The sequence below is a fragment of the Mangifera indica genome, chromosome 3 (assembly GCF_011075055.1).
Source record: "Mangifera indica cultivar Alphonso chromosome 3, CATAS_Mindica_2.1, whole genome shotgun sequence".
In the NCBI taxonomy this organism is placed as follows: Eukaryota; Viridiplantae; Streptophyta; class Magnoliopsida; order Sapindales; family Anacardiaceae; genus Mangifera; species Mangifera indica.
In genome coordinates, this window is record NC_058139.1 from 2,103,757 (window position 1) to 2,122,690 (window position 18,934).

Sequence of the window (18,934 nt, forward strand, 5' to 3'; positions counted from 1 at the left end):
TCTTACGAAGAAAAAATAGCAACTCACTTTAAATGTTTTAAACAAATTAAGAGAACTAAGAATTAGCTACACCATTCCACCACCAAAACCTGCCTAGCATTCACATTCTATGAAAGCATACATATTATTTACATCTATGATCAAGATATCTCCACTGCTAATTCAGTGGTCCATTTTAAATTGACTAATAACTATGAAACTCCTCCCAGAACCCTTCGTAACTCAGATTTCTGTTGTGAAGTGAGCATTGAAGGATACTTGACGCTGAGCTTTATTCTCAAATTACCCTTCTTCCCAGGTTCTTTAGAAATTGGCATTCCTTCATTTGGGACAACCACTTCAACACCCGGTCTGATGATATCAGTCAGAGGGATCATAATATTCCTTCCATCAAGGGTAGTCAGGTCAAGGGTCTTCCCTGTGAGGGCCTCCAGCAGTGTTATCTCCTGGTTTACTACCAAGTCATTACCATCCCTCTTGTAAAGTGCATGTGGCTTCTCCTCTAGCATGAAAATAAGATCAGGTGGAATAAGACCAGGTTGCTGGTTACCCTTCTCCTCAAATGTTATCTTTGTTCCCTTCTTCCAACCAGGTCTGATCTCAATGTTCAATATCTCCTCAATAGAAATTGGCTTACTGCAAAAAAGGTTGCTCAAATATCAAGCTCAAGGCCAATGATCAAAAGAAAACCATAAACAAACATAGAACTAATGCGACATAAAAGTGGATTGCATGTGAAAACATTCTCATAACATTAACATGGAAGCACTTCCATTACCCTGCATATTTTTAACTAAGAAAACCAATACATTTTGTTACAATCTACTTAACAGTTTTTAGCATAAATTTGAAAATCTTTCATCATCTACAGGAGCATCTCCAATATTTAACAGTATAAACCAGGAAGACAGATGCTCCAGCCCTTATAAATTGTAAGAAATTGCAAAACAAGTGCACAATGAAAACTTGAGCTTCAAGAGAAACAGAAATGGAGGGAAGTTCTTAATCTCAATTGTTTTTGTCTAAACATCAAACATTTTAGCTACTTTTCCACTTAGGAAAGAGAGATGTTTAGTCTACAACTATAATCATAGCTGAAATAATACTACAGAACACAAACAGTGATGAACAACTCATTTTAATTACATTAAACAATAGCAATTTTGCTTGTGTTATGAAATCGTACCAAGAAATAAACCAGGAACAACCAAAATCCTACAAATTGGAGAATACTTCAACATCACAGATTCTCCACCTCCTAGTCACCTTACAGGAGTAACTTTCAATTCATTGTTTAACAGATGTTGCCTCTTCCAAATACAGGTGAAAGATCCAATCTTGGTCCACGACAATCATCTTCTAGTTAATAAACAATACTAAGTTTAAAGGTCAAAGAACAAATCAATATTAAGGGGATGTATGGTTTGAGATAATATGTCTTTTATTATTAATATTACCTTGTTTGGTTTGTTAGGTAATAAAAGATTTTGATAATATTTTATTACTAATGATGATGTAATAGATAATAATTTGATTACCTTATCTACCTCAGATATTAAAAGATTATCAAAGTAATTTTAATTTTGTTACAATTTTATCTTTAATTTTTAAGACAAAAATACTCTCATTTTTAATTAAAATAACAAGTAATATGAAAATATTTCAAAAAAAATATATTGCAATAAGATAACAATTTGAAAAAAATAATTTAATTAATTAATTCCATAATTTATCAACATGAAAAAAAACCTAATATATTATTAAGATGGAAAATATTTTAGAAAATACACAAAGCTATTTAACATAAGAAATGTTAATTTAACCAAACACAATACAAATTTATACTCAATAATCTTTCAATAACGCGCTTAAGTAAAATAATATTTTAGCATTATTTTATTACAGTCAACTAAACATAATAATTATTTATTCATACTAAAATTTATAAATTTAGTAATAATTTATATTCAGTAATCTTCCAGATAATATATATTTGTAGTGTTCTTTCATTATCAATAATAAAAGATTACCCAAACTAAACATACCCTGAGAGACGTTAATATCAACGACATATAAATTTTAGACTACAATATAATATACTAACAGAAATGTTCTTGATATTCATTGGCTGCTAACACAAACAGTGCACCAAGTCTAATGTTGCTTGTCAAAGAACCAGTGAGAAGCAAAACTTGCAGCAAAATAGAAGTTGCCTTCATTGCATGGCTCATGAAAGAAACTAAGCTACTTCTAGGCTTACTTTGGAAACTTCAGTGGTTGTTTAACTTCGTCCTATATTTCTGTATCCTAATCACAAATTCATATCATTTAGGAACAAGGTAGCTCCTTTGGAGCTTGGACTGAAACAGCTCATTAGAGAAACATTAACAAAGTAGCCTATATGATTATATTTTGTTCTTTTATTCATTTTATTCTCTCTTGCATTCTCCTTCAACTTTACTTGATTTCTATGATATCCCAAGGCCGAGAGATAGTCTATTAACATCAATAAAGATCCCTTAAACAAGAAAATGGATTCCATTTACATCTTTGGTAAATCTCAAGAAGATACCTCCATCACATATGATCCACTCTTATGAAATATTAGCACTTTTATGAAATTGTTCAACATATCAAATCTTTTTTGCTCTTCATTTTGCTATTCAAGTTTGTTGGTTTGTTTGATTCAGATCAATTTTTCTTGTTATAAGTAGAAATGAAAACCAAGACCAGTGTTTGGTGTTAGAATAAAAACCGAGACATATATATATATATATATATGGGCAACCAAATGAGAGCATCTCTGCAAGGAAACCTGGCACTGCACTCTTGAAACCCTTAGTCCACACAAACAATTTATTGTTACCCTCATTTGTGATAAAAAAATGAGTGAGACAATTTTTTAGACTTGTGCCCCATATACTAACAGTTCTTTTATCAGCAAAATTAATGATTGTCCATAACTTGCCAAAAAGAACAACATACAATCATGATTATTTTCTAACAATGGACCACTAAACAAGGTGAATCCAAGATATATAATGATACCACAAAAGAAGTCTCAGTCACGCAAAAACTATGTAAATTGCATAGATGCCAAGGGAGTAGAAGAAACAACAAATAATTATACCAACTGAATGAGAATGGCTTGAAGATATCCATAAATAAACAATTCATGGATCCTAGAGGAATAAAATCCTGACACTACATAATATCTATAGTAGAATAAAAATTCATGGTCAGTGAGGCATTTCATTAGATCCAAAGAAAGGTGATGCCGTTGCATGCATGTAAACAAATGCAATCATAGTGAAGTCAACAAAACTATTTTTACCAAAAACAATCTAAAGAACCTTTAACCTAACATAAAAGCTGTCAAAAACTTAAACTTCAGTAGCATGATCTTGCTTCATAACCTTCCAAGCATTTGTCAAGTTAACATAAATTTCTAATAAGTAACATGATGAACATAAATACATTTACAAAATAATAATTATGAGGAAGAAAAAAGCACATACCCAGAAGCATCATAGACAGTCCGAGAAATTCGCATCTTCTTTTTGGTACCTTTATAGATCTCCTCCAAGCTACATGGCAAAGCATTCACAACAGGTAAAGCTTTCTTGTCGGCTGCTCTATTAGAAGTACTAGTATTCCCATTCCAAAAATACCCATCTCCATGTCCTCTATACCCTCTTTGCCCTCCATTATTACTACGCTCAGATCCAAACAACTCCTCGTAAATATCCTCTGCATTTCTGGGATTAAACCGGAACGTCGGATTAGGATGCTGACGTTGATAATAATGCTGCCCCTGTCCACGAGCCGCCGTGGAGGAAGAAGTAGAAGTTGGTGGGACCTGTCCTGATTTCAACGCCTCCTCTCCGTACAAATCGTAGATCTGTCGTTTCTGCGGGTCGCTTAAAACATCATAGGCTTCTGAGATTTGCTTGAATTTGGCTTCCGCTTCGGATCTTCTAGCAGTCGGGTTCTTGTCCGGGTGCCATATCATGGCCAATCTCTTGTACGCCTTTTTGAGGTCCTCGTCGGTGGCGTTGCGATTCACTTTTAATATGTTGTAATAATCCATGCCCATTCCCTGAAGAGAAAAAATAAAAAGGATTGTCTGTCTTTCTTCTTTGCTGTTGATTTGGTCTATCTGGTGGTGTTGGTGGTGGCCGGAAAAAGGAGAAGAAAGGAAAGAGGCGGGAATTATGATCGTTAGATCAGTAACGGAAAAGGATAGAAAGTAAGGATCTGACGGTTATCAGAAATCCTACTAAAGCTGGATTATTAATTGATTATGATTTTATTATATTTTATTATTATGATTTGTTTACGACGTGTTTAAAGGAGGAAATATTTTATTTTGTGGGTCCCTTTAATCATAAACGTGGAGGAAACGAACTACTTGGGATATTGGGCCCCGCCCATAACTCCAACTATCCATTTAATGGGCTTCTGATACTGATATGGAAAAATTACTAAAAGAGGCTCTTAAACTATCTAATTTTGTTTAAATACTAAAACATCTTAAATTTTAATTTTATTATAATTATATAATCATTTTTTTAGTATAAAAATATTTTTATTTTTAATTAATATAATAAAATATTTAATATTTTTTTAGATAATTTATTTTTGTAATAATCTCAAATCAAACGAAATTGAAATATCATTTTCTATTATAGATTTTAAGAACTCCAAAACAAACCTAACCCAAAACTTGCTGTTTTTTTTCTATTGTAAGAATTATGGGTGGATTTGAGCCAGAATAAACTTAAAAAAGAATAAGTTTGAATTTGGTTTGTTTAAACTAGTAAACAATAATATCGGAAAAAATAAATCGTAAAACAAAAGAAGAAGAAAACCAATGATGAGACAAGTAGTAACAAATGTGCCGATTTTGAATTAAAACCTGAGTTTGATGAGCAAAATATTGTTTCGACTCATGTTTGAAAGGTCTGTCTGTTTAGAGAAAAAGATAAAATTGAGTTTGATTTATGGTGATGATATCAAGAGGTAATTGCATAACAAAGTCAGTCAACAGTCAAGATTATGCAAGACTGATAGGAAAATTGACAATTCCTTGAAATTCACATGGCCAAGGCCAATAAATAACTCTAACCGATTTGTCAACAAAATACAGAGGAAAAAAACCAAGTTAAACCAGACACCATTGACATTACATATATACATATACAATCAAATATAGGCATATGAATTTCAGAATAAGTATTCCTTCAAGCTCTCCAGCAGCGGCTGCAAGCCTTAACCAATATGCAGTCATCTCCGGTATGCTCAAACTCAACCAAACCCCATTTAGTACCAAAGAATTTTTGGTCTCCCTCCACAAAGGTTCTTAAACTTAAAACCCACATTTTGTGAAAATCCAGGGTCCACCCACAGCCCATTCTCTTCAAGAATAGAATGTGTAAATATAAATGGAAAGAAACACCCCAGTGGTATAAACAAAACTAAATTAACAACACCCTAAGTCAGACAGCAATAGCTTGACCAGTCATAGCATCGTGAAGCTGCAGAGAACCGTCTTTCATCAGGTTAAGGCTCAAACTCTTGAATCTTTCCCTTGAATACTGGCGAGATGCCTTTCTCCAGTCAGTTCCAGTTTTCATCATTGCCACAAACTCCTCGTAGCTGATACAACCATCCTGGGGAAAGACAACACAACAAATAAATTTGAAATACAAGGGTAGGTACATATATATTGCATATATATTGGCATAGAGACTTAAGTCAAACCTTGTCAGTATCAACTTCACGCATAATGTCATTCAGTACATCGGTATCTGTTTCCCCAGACTCATCAGCTAAGGCCTCACGCAGTTCATCCATCTCAATATATCCACTCCCATCTTTGTCAAAAAACATAAAAGCTCTGCGAAAATGCTCATCGTTTTCCATCTTCTGCAAGTGAATTGTTACTGCTACAAACTCTCCATAGTCAAGAACTCCATTCCCATCAACGTCAGCCTAAATAAAGATAACGAAGTAATATTAATAACAGTAAGAATATTAACAAAATAAAATCAAATCAAATTCACAATAACTGCAATCCTTCGCTGAAACTAGAACATTCATATATAATCAATTTGAAAAAGAATTTAAAAAGAAAAAAGCAGTAAAGAGACTCATGAAGAGTTGAATTTGGTCCATTCATCAGTTGTGAACTTTAGCAGAAAAGGGTCTTAAACAGCTTAATAATTAAATAATGCAATAGATAAATTAAAATGGAAATCTCCAAGTTCTAATCAACAAAAAGACATCTCTTTTGACATGTATAAAAATGCAATATCCATTTAGTGATCCAGGGGGTGAGGAAACACAAACTTGTTGGCAACCAAAAATGAATATGACACCTAATATTATCAACTTGTAAGCTATGTTCAAATTGGAAACCAAAAAGGAAGTAGACTCATTCTGGCACACATTCAGGAATGCATGCTACTGTGCACTACCAAGGAAGTATGTAGCAGGGTAATGAACCCGGGAGTAGCAAAACTAAATCAGGGATGATATGAACCACGCATATCTAAATGTAGCAGTCCAGCAATTGATTGATGACATTAACAAAATATCAAGAATCTTCCAATCTCAATGCAGAATTTAAGTAACCACAGGAATTTACCACTTCCATCAACATCTTTATCTCTGGTTCAGCCAATTGTGAACCAACTTTTCGAAGCCCTGCCTTCAGTTCCTCATATGTTACCTTTCCATCATTATCCGTGTCCATCAATTTAAACATATCTCTAATTACTTCTACCTCTTCAACAGATAAGTGTTCTGCAATAACCTACAGTATTTGATAGAACAAAGTAAAATTAATGGTAGAAATTAATGAATTGTACATGATTACAATAGAACTTGGAACTTTGAGAAAAAACTAGAAAATAAACCAATCAAAGATGCTTACCCGTAGTGCTTTCTTCTTAAATCTATTCATAACAGAGAACTGCTTTAGCCTTGTCCTGACAATATCACCTAATGGGACATTTGATGCTTTCTTTGCATTTTGTAACCAGGGGTGTTCTAGCAAAAATGAAAAGAAAAGCTAAATTAATACAACTGATTCAACAGAACTATCTAGTGCCATGAAATTCAATCTCCAAGCAAAGCGCATACAAGTGCACAACAACCTGAACAAATTATCTCCTGATAACAACGGAAATTTTTTATCCAAAAATGGAATGTATATGTTCAGGTGATTGTGTACATGCTTTCACTCAGATGCCCCACTGATGCTCACCACTAAAGCTATATGCAGCGATACTTCAGTCAAAGGGAGTATGATAAACCCCCGGTAGACAGTTCAATAATGTTGAAAAAAATTAATTTCAGCCAGCAGAGTCTTGGTCCCACATCAAGTGAGTACAAATATCATTCGACAATACACTCTTCATTCAAAAAATGGAAAGGAAGACATAAACCCTTCTCACTCACACGAAGTCAAGACATACAGAGGCAGACAGAAGACATGCATAAGTTGAAATAAAGGCATAAAAGGATTCCAACGAGACAGGCAAAGTGTAAAATCCAGCCATAAAAAAATCTGAAAAAGTCAGAATGGCCAGATTGGCTTACCAAGCACCTGTTGAGCAGTTGGCCGCTTCTTAGGATCCTGTTCCAACATCATTCGAACAAGACTCTTAGCACTCTCTGAAATCTGAGGCCATGGCTCCCTCTTGAAGTCAATGACCCCCCTCAAAATTGCTAGAGCAACACCCTGTTCAGTCTCTGCAAAAAAAAAAAGGAACAACTTCACAATTTAATCCAACCATTGATCATCAACAATATCACAGAAAACTCAACAACAAGTAACTTAATCAAGCAGCAAATTACCTGCCCAAAATGGGGGAACCCCACACAACAAGATATAAAGAATCACCCCAGCACTCCATACATCAACTTCTGGCCCGTAATTCCTCTTTAATACCTCAGGCGCCATATAGTATGGACTGCCCACGATCTCTGAGAACCTGTTCCCTGTAACAAGAACCCAGTAACATAATCACAATCAAGCAAACACCTGTTCAGCAATAATTAAAATCCCGTGAACAGTTGAAGGACGCACGTGTCAACGATCAGTCACTTAATTTAGCAAAGACGCGCGAAAAAAACTCGCAAAAATTAAAATAAAATCTCCACATATGAAGCCGAAACTCAACAGAAAAGCCAAAACTTTCTAAAGACTCAAAACCCAAAAACCAAAATTCAATCGCACAGCACGAATTAGTTAAACATTAAAAAAATAAAATAAAAACTCATAAAACGAACAAATTTACACACTTCAAGCAACAAAAACCAGGTTGCAAAATCAAACAACTACTTGAAACATCACATAAAATTCAACCCCACCCATATACCAGAATTAAATCAATACAAAATCCATCAGAACCGATCAATAACAAGATACTCAACCACTGAACAAACCCACATACCAGGCTTAAAAGTCACGGAAAGCCCAAAATCAATAGCCTTAAGAAGCGAATTCTCCTTCTTGTTCGCAAACAAAAAGTTTTCAGGCTTCAAGTCCCTATGCATCACACCATTCTCATGACACATTCTAACCACCTCCATTATCGTCCTGGCCACTCCAGCAGCAGCTCTCTCACTGTAGTGTCCCCTAGCTACAATCCTATCAAACAGCTCACCACCCTCGCACAACTCCATAACCAAGTGAACATTCTCGGAGTCCTCATACGTGGCTCTCAGTTTAATCACGTTAGGATGATTTGGTAGCGTCGACATTATCATCACTTCACGTCTGACGTCCTCTATATCCACGGCTGTCCGCAGTTTCCGCTTAGATATTGACTTACAAGCAAGGTCTTCTTTTGTCTCGCGGTCCGTACAGAGGTAGGTGATGCCGAATTCGCCACGACCCAGTTCCCGGCCCAAGATGTACTTGTCGGTTATGCGAGTACGGTGACTGAGAGAGACTATGTCTTTGAGGACACGGATCGGGGCAGGCGAGAGGATCTGATCGCTGACGTGCGATGAGTACGGGTTTGGCGTCCGTTCTTTCTCCCTTTTTTTCCGTCTCCGTTGTTTCTCTTGTTCGGAGTCATGCTCAGGTCTCACACAAGCGTTACAGTTGCCCATGCTGGTTGCGTGTTGAGCGAGAGATGGAGTTTGATGGCGTGTCTGTTTTGTGTTTAAGTGTTTTAGTTGGTGGCGGTGGTGATGTGTGACGTCAAAGGGTAGTTGTGGTGGCGGTTGCCGGTGTAGAGAAAACGCGGGTCAGTTAGAGAAAAATGCAGATTTTGAAAAAAAATTCCAAGCATTGAAAGTTTTTATATACATAATTAATTGGATAATCATAATCTATAATTAAACAAAATTAAGAGATTATTAATCTGGTTAAACCAAGTCAATCATCCAATTTGTTAATAATTACGTAAGAATCAAATGCAATGATACATGGACCCCACCTATTCCCATGAACAACATCTTAACCGTCCATCTTGTTGAAGTTGTTTACCAGATTATTACTCACTATTTAGTATTAGGTGTGTATCAGGATACGCCAACCACAAAACTTTGGTATTTCTTTTTCGGGCCGTCCGGTCAACTACTAAAAATTGTATCCAGCGAAATTCATATATTATGAGAAAATTAAATAGATTCTAGAAGCACAATCTTCAATTAAAATACAATTAGATATTAATAATTTATTTTTAATTTAAATATAGAATAACATATTATATAAATATTTAATTAAACATTTAAAACTCAATACACATAATTTTATTAAATCATTATTTACACATTTGTGTTCAAAGTCAAAAAATTAAATTTTAAAACTATAGATGTAAAAATTGAAAAACTTTAAGGGTTTATTATAATATTGTACTTGAGTAAAATGTGAGCTCTCAAACTCACTAAGCCAATCAACAGTTACTTCAAACTAAATTCAAATTATTCTCTTATGATTACATCTTATAAATAGTTCAGTGTGATCATATCCTTAGTTTCGACTCAACAACTCCCTTGGGATTGACTTGTTCCATTCTATATTGACATGTATGGCTTGAGGCTAAGGGGGCCGGTCCAATTTTGCAAGTATTTGGTTGTTTTTTATTTTAAAGTAGACAAAGTTTTGATATTTGACTATGCTAAGTATGGATTAGGAATAAGAATAGGAATGCAAGTAGAATTTTGGAAAATAAAATAGTATTGGGACAAGTAGGTGGAGAAATAGTCAGGAAACAGGAACTTTTCAACAACATTGGTTGGAAAATTTCAAGATTCCATGATTCAAAGTCAACAAAAATTATGAAACCAAACATCATCCTCTCCTTTTCTAAAAGTTTACCCTCCTTCCTTCCTTCTCTTTTCCTTTTGGTTGGAGACTAATTAATTAATAGATAAAAGTAATACCCTTTTGGAGAAGTTAGTTTGTGTTCACTTGTTTTTAAGATTTTTTTACATCAAATCAAATTTACATTGGAAAAAATAATAATAATAATAATAATAATAATGTGAGCTTTGTAAATTATATCTCCATGTGGTGGTGGCATATAAGCTATGCATCTAAAAGCATATCAAAAGTCAACAAAGAGAGACCCAACTTTTATCTTCTTTATAGGAGGAGCCTCATGTAAAAAGTCTTTTCATTTCAGAGACAAAATGTTTCCATGTTTTTTGCCTCAAGACAAATAAGATTACAAATGGGCAAATTCAATTCAATTATTAGACTTAAACACAGACATTTTTTTGTTTATCTCTCAATTTTGAGTATAGGATAATTGATAAATATATAATTTTATTTTCACTCTAACTGAGTCAAACTCGAACCCAAAAAATTATAGCAAAAATAGGTTAGATACCCACAAATGATATGATATCGGTTTAGATGGGTAATGTTGCAATTAAACCGGGTTAGGATGTAAAATGATGGAAGATGACTTTATAGTCTGGCATGGCCACAGTTTGAAGGGAGGGGCGTGGCCACCATAATGATGTTGGATGATGGCTACAGGAAAGCAGATGTTAATCTTGATCTCTCCCAGCTCATCTTCCCACGCCTGCCTCTGCTTCCTCAATCAAGCTTCCCTCTTTTTTAATTCTAAACTTAAAAGTGCTGCAGAGCCCTACATTGGCTTGGGTTGCTTAATTTATGGATTTAAAATATGCTCCACAAAATTGGACTCTTCATATGTTGTCATCGCCCTTAATTTGGAAACTTGTACATATATATATATAAATTTTGATGAGGTAATTCATATTATAATGTGCATATCTTATTGTTGCTGTTGTTGTTTCTTTTTCATGACATATTAAATTACGTGGAAAATGAAGTTCGGTTTCACTAGATTGTATTCTAACGTAAAATCAATAGAAAGCAATCAGTTTGGGCCATGGAAGAACCGTCAACAGTTTAGTTGGGCTGAGCTTTAGACTAAAATTGGGGAAGAGCCCACCAAATAGGCCTTGAAGTTTGTCTGAGGCTATCTTTAGCTCAATCCATGAGGAGAGTACGCACTGGACAGGCTTTTTTATTTTGTTTATTTGGTATGAAAGGTGGATCTGATTAAAACTAAGGCCGGCCTTTTCTCTTTGGAAGACCTAGATGCACGCCAGGCCCTACTGCCAATCTCACTTCCGATCACTCATCTTGGACGTTTCCAACTCATTCTGCCTTGGCGAAACCTTTGACGGCCCATCCCATCTGTGAATATCCTCTTTTCACGCTCTATTCAATGTTAATTATGGCTTTTGATATTACATTCTATTTTATTGTCTATTACTCCTTATATTTACTTAAACCTCATTCGTGTCACTCTCGTGGTCTCCCTCCTCAATGTGAGTCGATCTCTCTCTTTTGTCTGTATTGCTCCTCAACTGTCTATCATATGACTTTGTTATTTTTGGAAATATAATAAGATTAATGATGATGAGATTCTATATAAATGATAACTAAAATCTTAAAAATTGGATTAGAAAGTTTAAATTTTTTAAAGGCCAAAGGACTATTTCCCACCCAAGGTATGCTTTTTTTTTTAAATTCCCTCTATTAATTTTGAAAATCTAATTTACCTATCCATAAACTGTTAAAAAAATAATTTCAAGGGTAAAATCATTATTTTATCTGTAATATTAAAAATAAACTTAAATTTATTTTTATTTTTTCTCTCAAACTCTAAAAATTAATAATTTTCAACCAATACAAGTTTTCAAAAACAACATTTTTTCCCTAGGGTTTCCAAACTTTTGGATTGAATTTTCTGACAACAATCTACGATCTTCAAGCGACGTCCCTTCCTCTTGGCGTCTCCTCTTTCCCATCGTGCGACGTCTTCTCCTCCTAAGCGTCGACGAAGAAGCATCGTCTTCATCCACTACAACGTCACACGGTATCGAAAGATGTATGATCGAAAGGAGAGATTGTTGGAGAGAGAGAGTAAGTGCTTGGACATCGTTAGTTGTCGTCAAAAAAATGAGATCTAAATGTTTGGAAACCCTAAGGGAAAATACAGTTTTTAAAATCTTGGGATGGGGGGAAATTGTTAGTTTTTAGGGTTTGAGGGGAAAAATGATATGACTAATGGACTCGATTAATTTTAACGACTGATGAGTGAATAAATAGAATTTTCAAAGTTAACGGTAGTGCATTTAGAAAAAAAGCATACCTTGGATGGGAAATAGTCTTTTGGCCTTTTTAAACTACCCTGTCAAAATTTAAGATGAACTATATAGAAAAAAATTATTTTTAAAATTAATTATTATATTATCATTATAACATTTATTTGTTATACGTGAGTTTAATTTTGAATTAAAAAATTATAATTTATGCCAATAAATAAAAAAAGTGCTTTTTCGAAAGAAGTGTTGTGGGAAGACGTAATTTCCCCGGCATAAAACCGGAAGATTGGGAACATCAACAGTGACATTGACGTGGAGATATCTTGCGTGATAAACAAGAAACGCTTGGAAGGGGCCACGCTTGCGGCTGTCAAACCACTGTTATTGGTCGGATGATGAGAGCTACAGCCTACAGCCGTCGATCCTTCTGACTTTGATTTTCTTTCCGAAATATAATCGCAGTCACATATCATTTACGTACGGCCTGTGGAAAAAAGCAAGCAGCCTGGCGAGGCCGCGTGGGGACCACCTTCGACTTCGTGTCGACTCAGTCAACGTCAACACCACAATGTTAAGATCCTTGCACGTGAAAATCAATCAAATCAAAAGTTGTAAAGTTGTCCCATCTCACTATCATGGAACTACCAGTAGACAATCTGATCCCTAGAACAATGAGATCCGTCAGCAAACAAATAAGCCGTCAGCTTGCAGCCACGTGTAGCTACCATTTCATTTTTTTTTTCGAATAAAGTATATAATTAATTGACCTCTTTCTTATTATCGGAGCTAATTTTCATTATAATATAAATATAAATAAATTAAAGTCATAATAATTAGCCTGAAATCTGAACCGTATACCTTGTTTTGAACTTGGCTTATCAGTTAAAAAATAAAAGAAAGAAAATTATAAAATAATAAAAATATAGGATGAATGAACATAAAGGGGAGGGTTGGTTGGTGTTCCTGTTAATGAGTGTGTATTGCTAGAAAGTTTCTATCTAGGGCTGACCAAGAAAGGTAAGAATTAAAAAAATATATATATATATATATATATATATATATATATATATATATATACTAATTATAAAGCCGTGCAGCCTCCCCAATTTGGTTGGAATTACTCAGGACTTGGCGGCAGAGGAGAGAAGACGGGCCGCCTGACTCTCTCATTTCAACTCTCTCTTGTTTTTTCTTTCGTTTTCTTTCAACACTTTTAGAAGCTTGTACAATTCTCAGGTACTTTTCGTCTTATGATCTTTTCTTTATGCATTTTTAGGTTCACTGTTTATTGCTGCCTTTTTTTTTGTTTCCGGGGTTCTTCTGGTTGCAATCACACTTTGGTTGTTTTTCTTGACTTGTGAGTATGCTTTTTATTGTATATTGGTTACTAAGAAGATGGGTTTTTGTTTTTTTTTTGTTTTACTAGATGTGGTGAATTTGATTATTCTTTTTGTGTTTTCATGTGGTTGATTTGTAAAAGATTGCGTTTTGACTGTAAAGTCGTGATCTTTTTAGCTGCTTTGCATGTAAAACAGAGGGAACTTCGATGATTCATTGAAGAAGTGTAGATTAATCGAGTTATCAAGTGTTTGTTTGAGTTATGGATTTTGTTTTTCGCTTTCTGGAATTGATTCTTTGTTTTTAACTTGGTGTTGATGATTATATGTTTTTCGTGTTTTGATTTGTTAATGAGCTGGTAAAGATGGTATTTGGTACTACTTTTTGGGGAAAACCCTGATTGTTTTGAGTATTGCTTTCAGAAGCAAGAATGGGAGCTAAAAAATTGCTGTGTGGAACAGCATCTTTTATGTACTCTATTTGTTTTCAATTCATAATGCACCAACTATTTACCTTATGTTTGGTTGTGAACTTTGATTCTACTTTTTGGCAGGTTGAAGTAAATGGTAAAAAATGATAGGTACCATGTTTGTAAGGGAACAATAAAAACGATAACAATCCTTTGTTTAGGCCATCCAAAATTTTTTACTGAACTAATAGCAAATGTTTCAACTTACTGACAATATTTCAAAATAACAAGGTTTCTTGTAAAGGGTGCTATTTTTCCAAAATTTATCTGTGTATTTCATATATTTAGTGATTTTACCAAGTCTTTCATCTATTGGCATGTTTTATTAGATTATAAATTATGAGCGCTTGTCCTGGTGGCATTACTGTATGGTCTGGGATCTGAGCAGCTTTGTTGCTATGATTCATTTAATGGAATCATCCCTTGTTACTTAATGTTCACTTGACACTCAGTTGTGCTTTGCTGTCTTGGTGGGGAAGTCTAGTTGCTCACACGCTCTTTTCTTGTAACATAGAGGGCACCTTTGGCCCTGAGTAGCTTTGCCACGCTGGACTTGAGTGCTGACTGTTGTGCTTGAGCTAATAGATGAGTACATTCTGACTTGTGATGGTGAGAAAAATGTTTTTATGCATATTGCATTAAGTTTGTGTGGTAATTGCAGAGTATGTTGCGGGTAAAGCAGATAACTAACTTTTCAAGTACTGCTCGGTCATTTTTGTTCAATGGTTCCCGATGTAGTGCATCGGATGGAAATTCATGTACCTGCCCTGAGGATGAATCTTGTGTTTCACGAAGACAACATAATGCACTGTCTCCATCTACCTCTTGCAGAGGAGGTGCTGTGATCTTGGGGGATGCCATAAAAGTGGTGGGTTCCCACAAATTAGAGAGGGTATCTGCTCCTAGTTCTTTTGGCAAACCGGATTGTGTTAGTTATGCTAGTGGCATCGATGATGTACCAAACGATGTGCTCACGTCACCTCCTCTCAGTGACCAATTTGTTAAGGCCGGTATAGCTGCTGTAGGTTTTTTGTCTGATTTAGCGAATTATAAGCTTCCTATATTAGATGCCAGTGGTCTACCAAATTCTTCTCAGAATTGTGTGGTGGATCGTACCAGGCCACTTACTGGTATAAAACCTACAAATGTGAGGACCATTAAAAGAGAAAACTGTTCCAAAGTTTACCCAAAGTCATCTGCTGAGACAACAGTGGTGTCAGGGGCCTCAAATGATTATCATGGTGCAAAAGGTAAAGCTGATAAATCAAATTCTCAAGGTTTTAAGCGAGTTTCAAATTCAACTGGAAATTCACTGGAAACCCATAGTGTATCTTCAGATAGTTGTGACAGGAAGACTATACCACAAAGATCCAAATCTCATTCAAATCGCCTCATCTCAAATTTTAATTCCAATCAGCAAAAGTCAGAGACAAAGTCTGTGGAATACGTTTCTGATGGTTTCAATAAACCCTATCGTGCAATGAAAATTCCAGTGGGTACGGCTTCATCTTCTCGTCAGTTTACTGGCTTTGGGAATGTTGTAGAAAGTGTTTCTCACATGTTGCGACAGTTGAAATGGGGCCCTGCTGCAGAAGAAGCTCTTGGAAATATTAATTATTCTATCAACGCATATCAAGCAAACCAAGTTCTAAAGCAGCTTCAGGATCATTCAGTTGCTCTTGGCTTTTTTTATTGGTTGAAACAGCGATCTGGGTTCAAACACGATGAGCATACATATACAACGATGGTGGGCATACTTGGCCGTTCTAAGGAGTTCGGTGCTATAAACAAGTTGCTTGACCAGATGGTAGTGGATGGATGCCGTCCAAATGTTGTGACATATAACCGTCTTATTCACAGTTATGGACGTGCAAATTACCTTAACAAAGCCATTGAGGTCTTCAATCAAATGCAAGTAGCAGGGTGTGAACCTGATCGTGTAACCTATTGCACACTTATTGACATTCATGCAAAAGCTGGATTTCTTGATGTTGCCATGGACTTGTACCAAAAAATGCAGAGAGCTGGTCTTACTCCTGATACATTCACTTACAGTGTTATAATCAACTGCCTTGGAAAATCTGGCAATTTACCTGCTGCTGACAAGCTTTTCTGTGAAATGGTTGATCAGGGTTGTGTTCCTAATGTAGTGACCTACAATATCATGATTGCCCTACAAGCCAAGGCTCGGAATTATGAGAGTGCATTAAAGCTGTACCGAGACATGCAAAATGCAGGTTTTCAGCCAGACAAAGTGACGTACAGCATAGTGATGGAGGTTCTTGGGCATTGTGGCTATCTTGAAGAAGCAGAAGCAGTTTTTACTGAGATGAGAAGGAAAAACTGGGTGCCAGATGAGCCAGTTTATGGGCTTTTAGTAGATTTGTGGGGAAAGACTGGTAATGTTAGGAAGGCTTGGGAGTGGTATCAGACCATGCTCCATGCAGGTCTGCGCCCTAATGTGCCCACTTGCAATTCCCTGCTTAGTACTTTCCTTCGGGTGCACCAGCTGTCAGATGCTCACAACTTATTGCAGGACATGTTGACATTGGGTCTGAGGCCTTCTTTGCAAACGTATACCTTGCTCCTAAGTTGTTGTACAGAAGCACGATCACCATATGACATGGGGTTCTGTCGTGATCTGATGGCAATCACTGGACACCCTGCACATATGTTCTTGCTTTCCTTGCCGTCAGCTGGACCTGATGGTCAGAATGTGCGAGATCATGTGAGCAAGTTCTTGGATATGATGCACAGTGAGGATAGAGAGAGCAAGAGGGGACTTGTAGATGCAGTGGTAGATTTTCTTCATAAGTCAGGGCTCAAGGAGGAGGCTGGCTCCGTCTGGGAGGTGGCTGCCCAGAAGAATGTGTATCCCGATGCTGTTAAACAGAAAGCCTCTTGTTATTGGCTTATAAATCTACATGTCATGTCAGATGGCACTGCTGTGATAGCACTTTCTAGAACACTAGCCTGGTTCCGGAGGCAGATGCTGATGTCAGGGATTAGTCCTAGCCGGATAGATATAGTGACCGGTTGGGGCCGGCGTAGCAGGGTGACAGGAGCTTCTCTGGTGAGGCAAGCAGTGCAGGAACTTCTGGATATTTTTAGCTTCCCATTTTTTACCGAGAACGGCAACTCTGGTTGTTTTGTTGGCTGTGGGGAGCCTCTTAATAAATGGTTACTCCAATCTTATGTGGAGAGGATGCATCTATTATGATTGATTATGTTTTTCGTCCTACCATTATCGTGATAACCAATTTTGTGGGAAGTAGCAGAGGTATTCTGATATCCGAGGCATTGGTATGTATGATGTGCAGGTCTTACAAATTGTAAATGGGAAATTGAAGCCAGAATCTGTTGGATGTTTTTTTTTTTAATTTAAACTTTTTAATGATGTAGAATCTTTGATGATCATGATAATCTTGTCTCTCCCTCTGCAATGTGTGGTTGAAATACAGTATGTTCAGGTATATCATGTTCATATTATATTACTCATTCAATCAAACTATTATATGCCATGTTCTTACAGGAAGCCCGGCGGGCGGCTTGCCAAGCTTCTCCGGATTCTAAAAAGAAACAGGAAATGGCAAATTTCAACCCCCACATGGTCTTAAGATGTTGATAACCAAGTCTTGACTGAGTTTTCTTTCCAGGTCATTGATAATGAAACTTCGAGACTTTTGTTTCTAAATCATGGATTGACCAACAATGGTAGGTTTGGTGGGAAAATCTCAATTCTCCACCATAGTTAGTAGAATTACTTGGTATGGTTCCTACTTCCTGCTTCTAATTGTGAGCTCTTTAGTTTACAGTTGCAAGCAATGTGCATGGATTGACATCATCAAGGGTAAGAGGTTGATTTTGATTCATCTTTGATGGTGGAATTTGTGAAATATTAAATAAATATTTAATTATATGAAATTATTAATAGTAATATATAAGGTATATTTTTTATTGAATAAACTCAAATATTGTTATATATTGTTTCCTTTAGTGTGCCTTCAAGTACCTAACGGGGTGTTCTCGGTTTTAGAGTAATGTTACGTGCAAAAATACCAAATTAGATATACCGATATTCTATTAAAAATTGTGTGCACATATTATTGATTTTATTATCAAAATAAAAAATTACTGTTGACATAGAGTATTTAGAATATTATCAGTATAAATTATTAATAAATTTGACATAAACAAGTATATTATAAAATAATATAATGTTTTTTTTGTAACGAATAATCCTATCCGAATCGGATAATTGCTTTTGAGATTAAATAAATCATACTAAGTAGAACAAACTCTATGTCATTAAATCAGGTAAGCTCAGAGTATAATTTTAATGCCATAAGAAAAAATTTAAACTCATATTTTTTTATATATAAATTTTTTTTATCATTTAAATTATTTTTAGAATATTAATATTATATTTTGTTAAACTAATATGTCTAATCATATTATTTGCCATTTTAATAAAAAATAAATATACTTTTATTTTAAAAATATAATAAGACTAAATCA

At 35.4% G+C, this 18,934-nt stretch overlaps 3 protein-coding genes across 3 annotated transcripts; 1 reads left to right on the forward strand and 2 right to left on the reverse strand.

Annotated features, from left to right (window-relative positions):
* Positions 1-4,307, reverse strand: LOC123212258 (dnaJ homolog subfamily B member 1). Its single transcript, XM_044631347.1, has 2 exons — positions 3,519-4,307; positions 1-636 (listed from the first exon to the last, which is right to left on the reverse strand). The coding sequence occupies exons 1-2, from the start codon at positions 4,094-4,096 to the stop codon at positions 192-194; spliced, it is 1,023 nt and encodes a 340-aa protein (XP_044487282.1). The 5' UTR covers positions 4,097-4,307; the 3' UTR covers positions 1-191.
* Positions 4,308-5,067: 760 nt separating this feature from the next.
* LOC123210284 (calcium-dependent protein kinase 10-like) lies at positions 5,068-9,303 on the reverse strand. The gene is made up of 7 exons (XM_044628549.1): positions 8,463-9,303; positions 7,864-8,007; positions 7,606-7,758; positions 6,938-7,053; positions 6,650-6,817; positions 5,764-5,994; positions 5,068-5,672 (listed from the first exon to the last, which is right to left on the reverse strand). Exons 1-7 carry the CDS (start codon positions 9,124-9,126, stop codon positions 5,499-5,501), a joined length of 1,650 nt encoding a protein of 549 aa, XP_044484484.1. The 5' UTR covers positions 9,127-9,303; the 3' UTR covers positions 5,068-5,498.
* A 4,383-nt stretch (positions 9,304-13,686) lies between these two features.
* LOC123211681 (pentatricopeptide repeat-containing protein At1g74750-like) lies at positions 13,687-17,889 on the forward strand. The gene is made up of 2 exons (XM_044630505.1): positions 13,687-13,845; positions 15,078-17,889. The coding sequence occupies exon 2, from the start codon at positions 15,081-15,083 to the stop codon at positions 17,634-17,636; it is 2,556 nt and encodes an 851-aa protein (XP_044486440.1). The 5' UTR covers positions 13,687-13,845; positions 15,078-15,080; the 3' UTR covers positions 17,637-17,889.
* The last annotated feature ends 1,045 nt before the right edge of the window (positions 17,890-18,934 follow it).

Bases quoted from the DNA above. Each gene is read 5' to 3' on its own strand.
- LOC123212258 (XM_044631347.1), bottom strand. From the start codon at position 4,096: ATGGGCATGGATTATTACAACATATTAAAAGTGAATCGCAACGCCACC. The intron at 637-3,518 runs GTATGTGCTTTT...CCTTTTTTGCAG, and splicing joins ACTGTCTATGATGCTTCTGG to TAAGCCAATTTCTATTGAGG.
- LOC123210284 (XM_044628549.1), bottom strand. From the start codon at position 9,126: ATGGGCAACTGTAACGCTTGTGTGAGACCTGAGCATGACTCCGAACAA. The intron at 5,995-6,649 runs GTAAATTCCTGT...ATCTTTATTTAG, and splicing joins TAAAGATGTTGATGGAAGTG to GCTGACGTTGATGGGAATGG. The intron at 5,673-5,763 runs GTTTGACTTAAG...GTCTTTCCCCAG, and splicing joins GTGAAGTTGATACTGACAAG to GATGGTTGTATCAGCTACGA.
- LOC123211681 (XM_044630505.1), top strand. From the start codon at position 15,081: ATGTTGCGGGTAAAGCAGATAACTAACTTTTCAAGTACTGCTCGGTCA.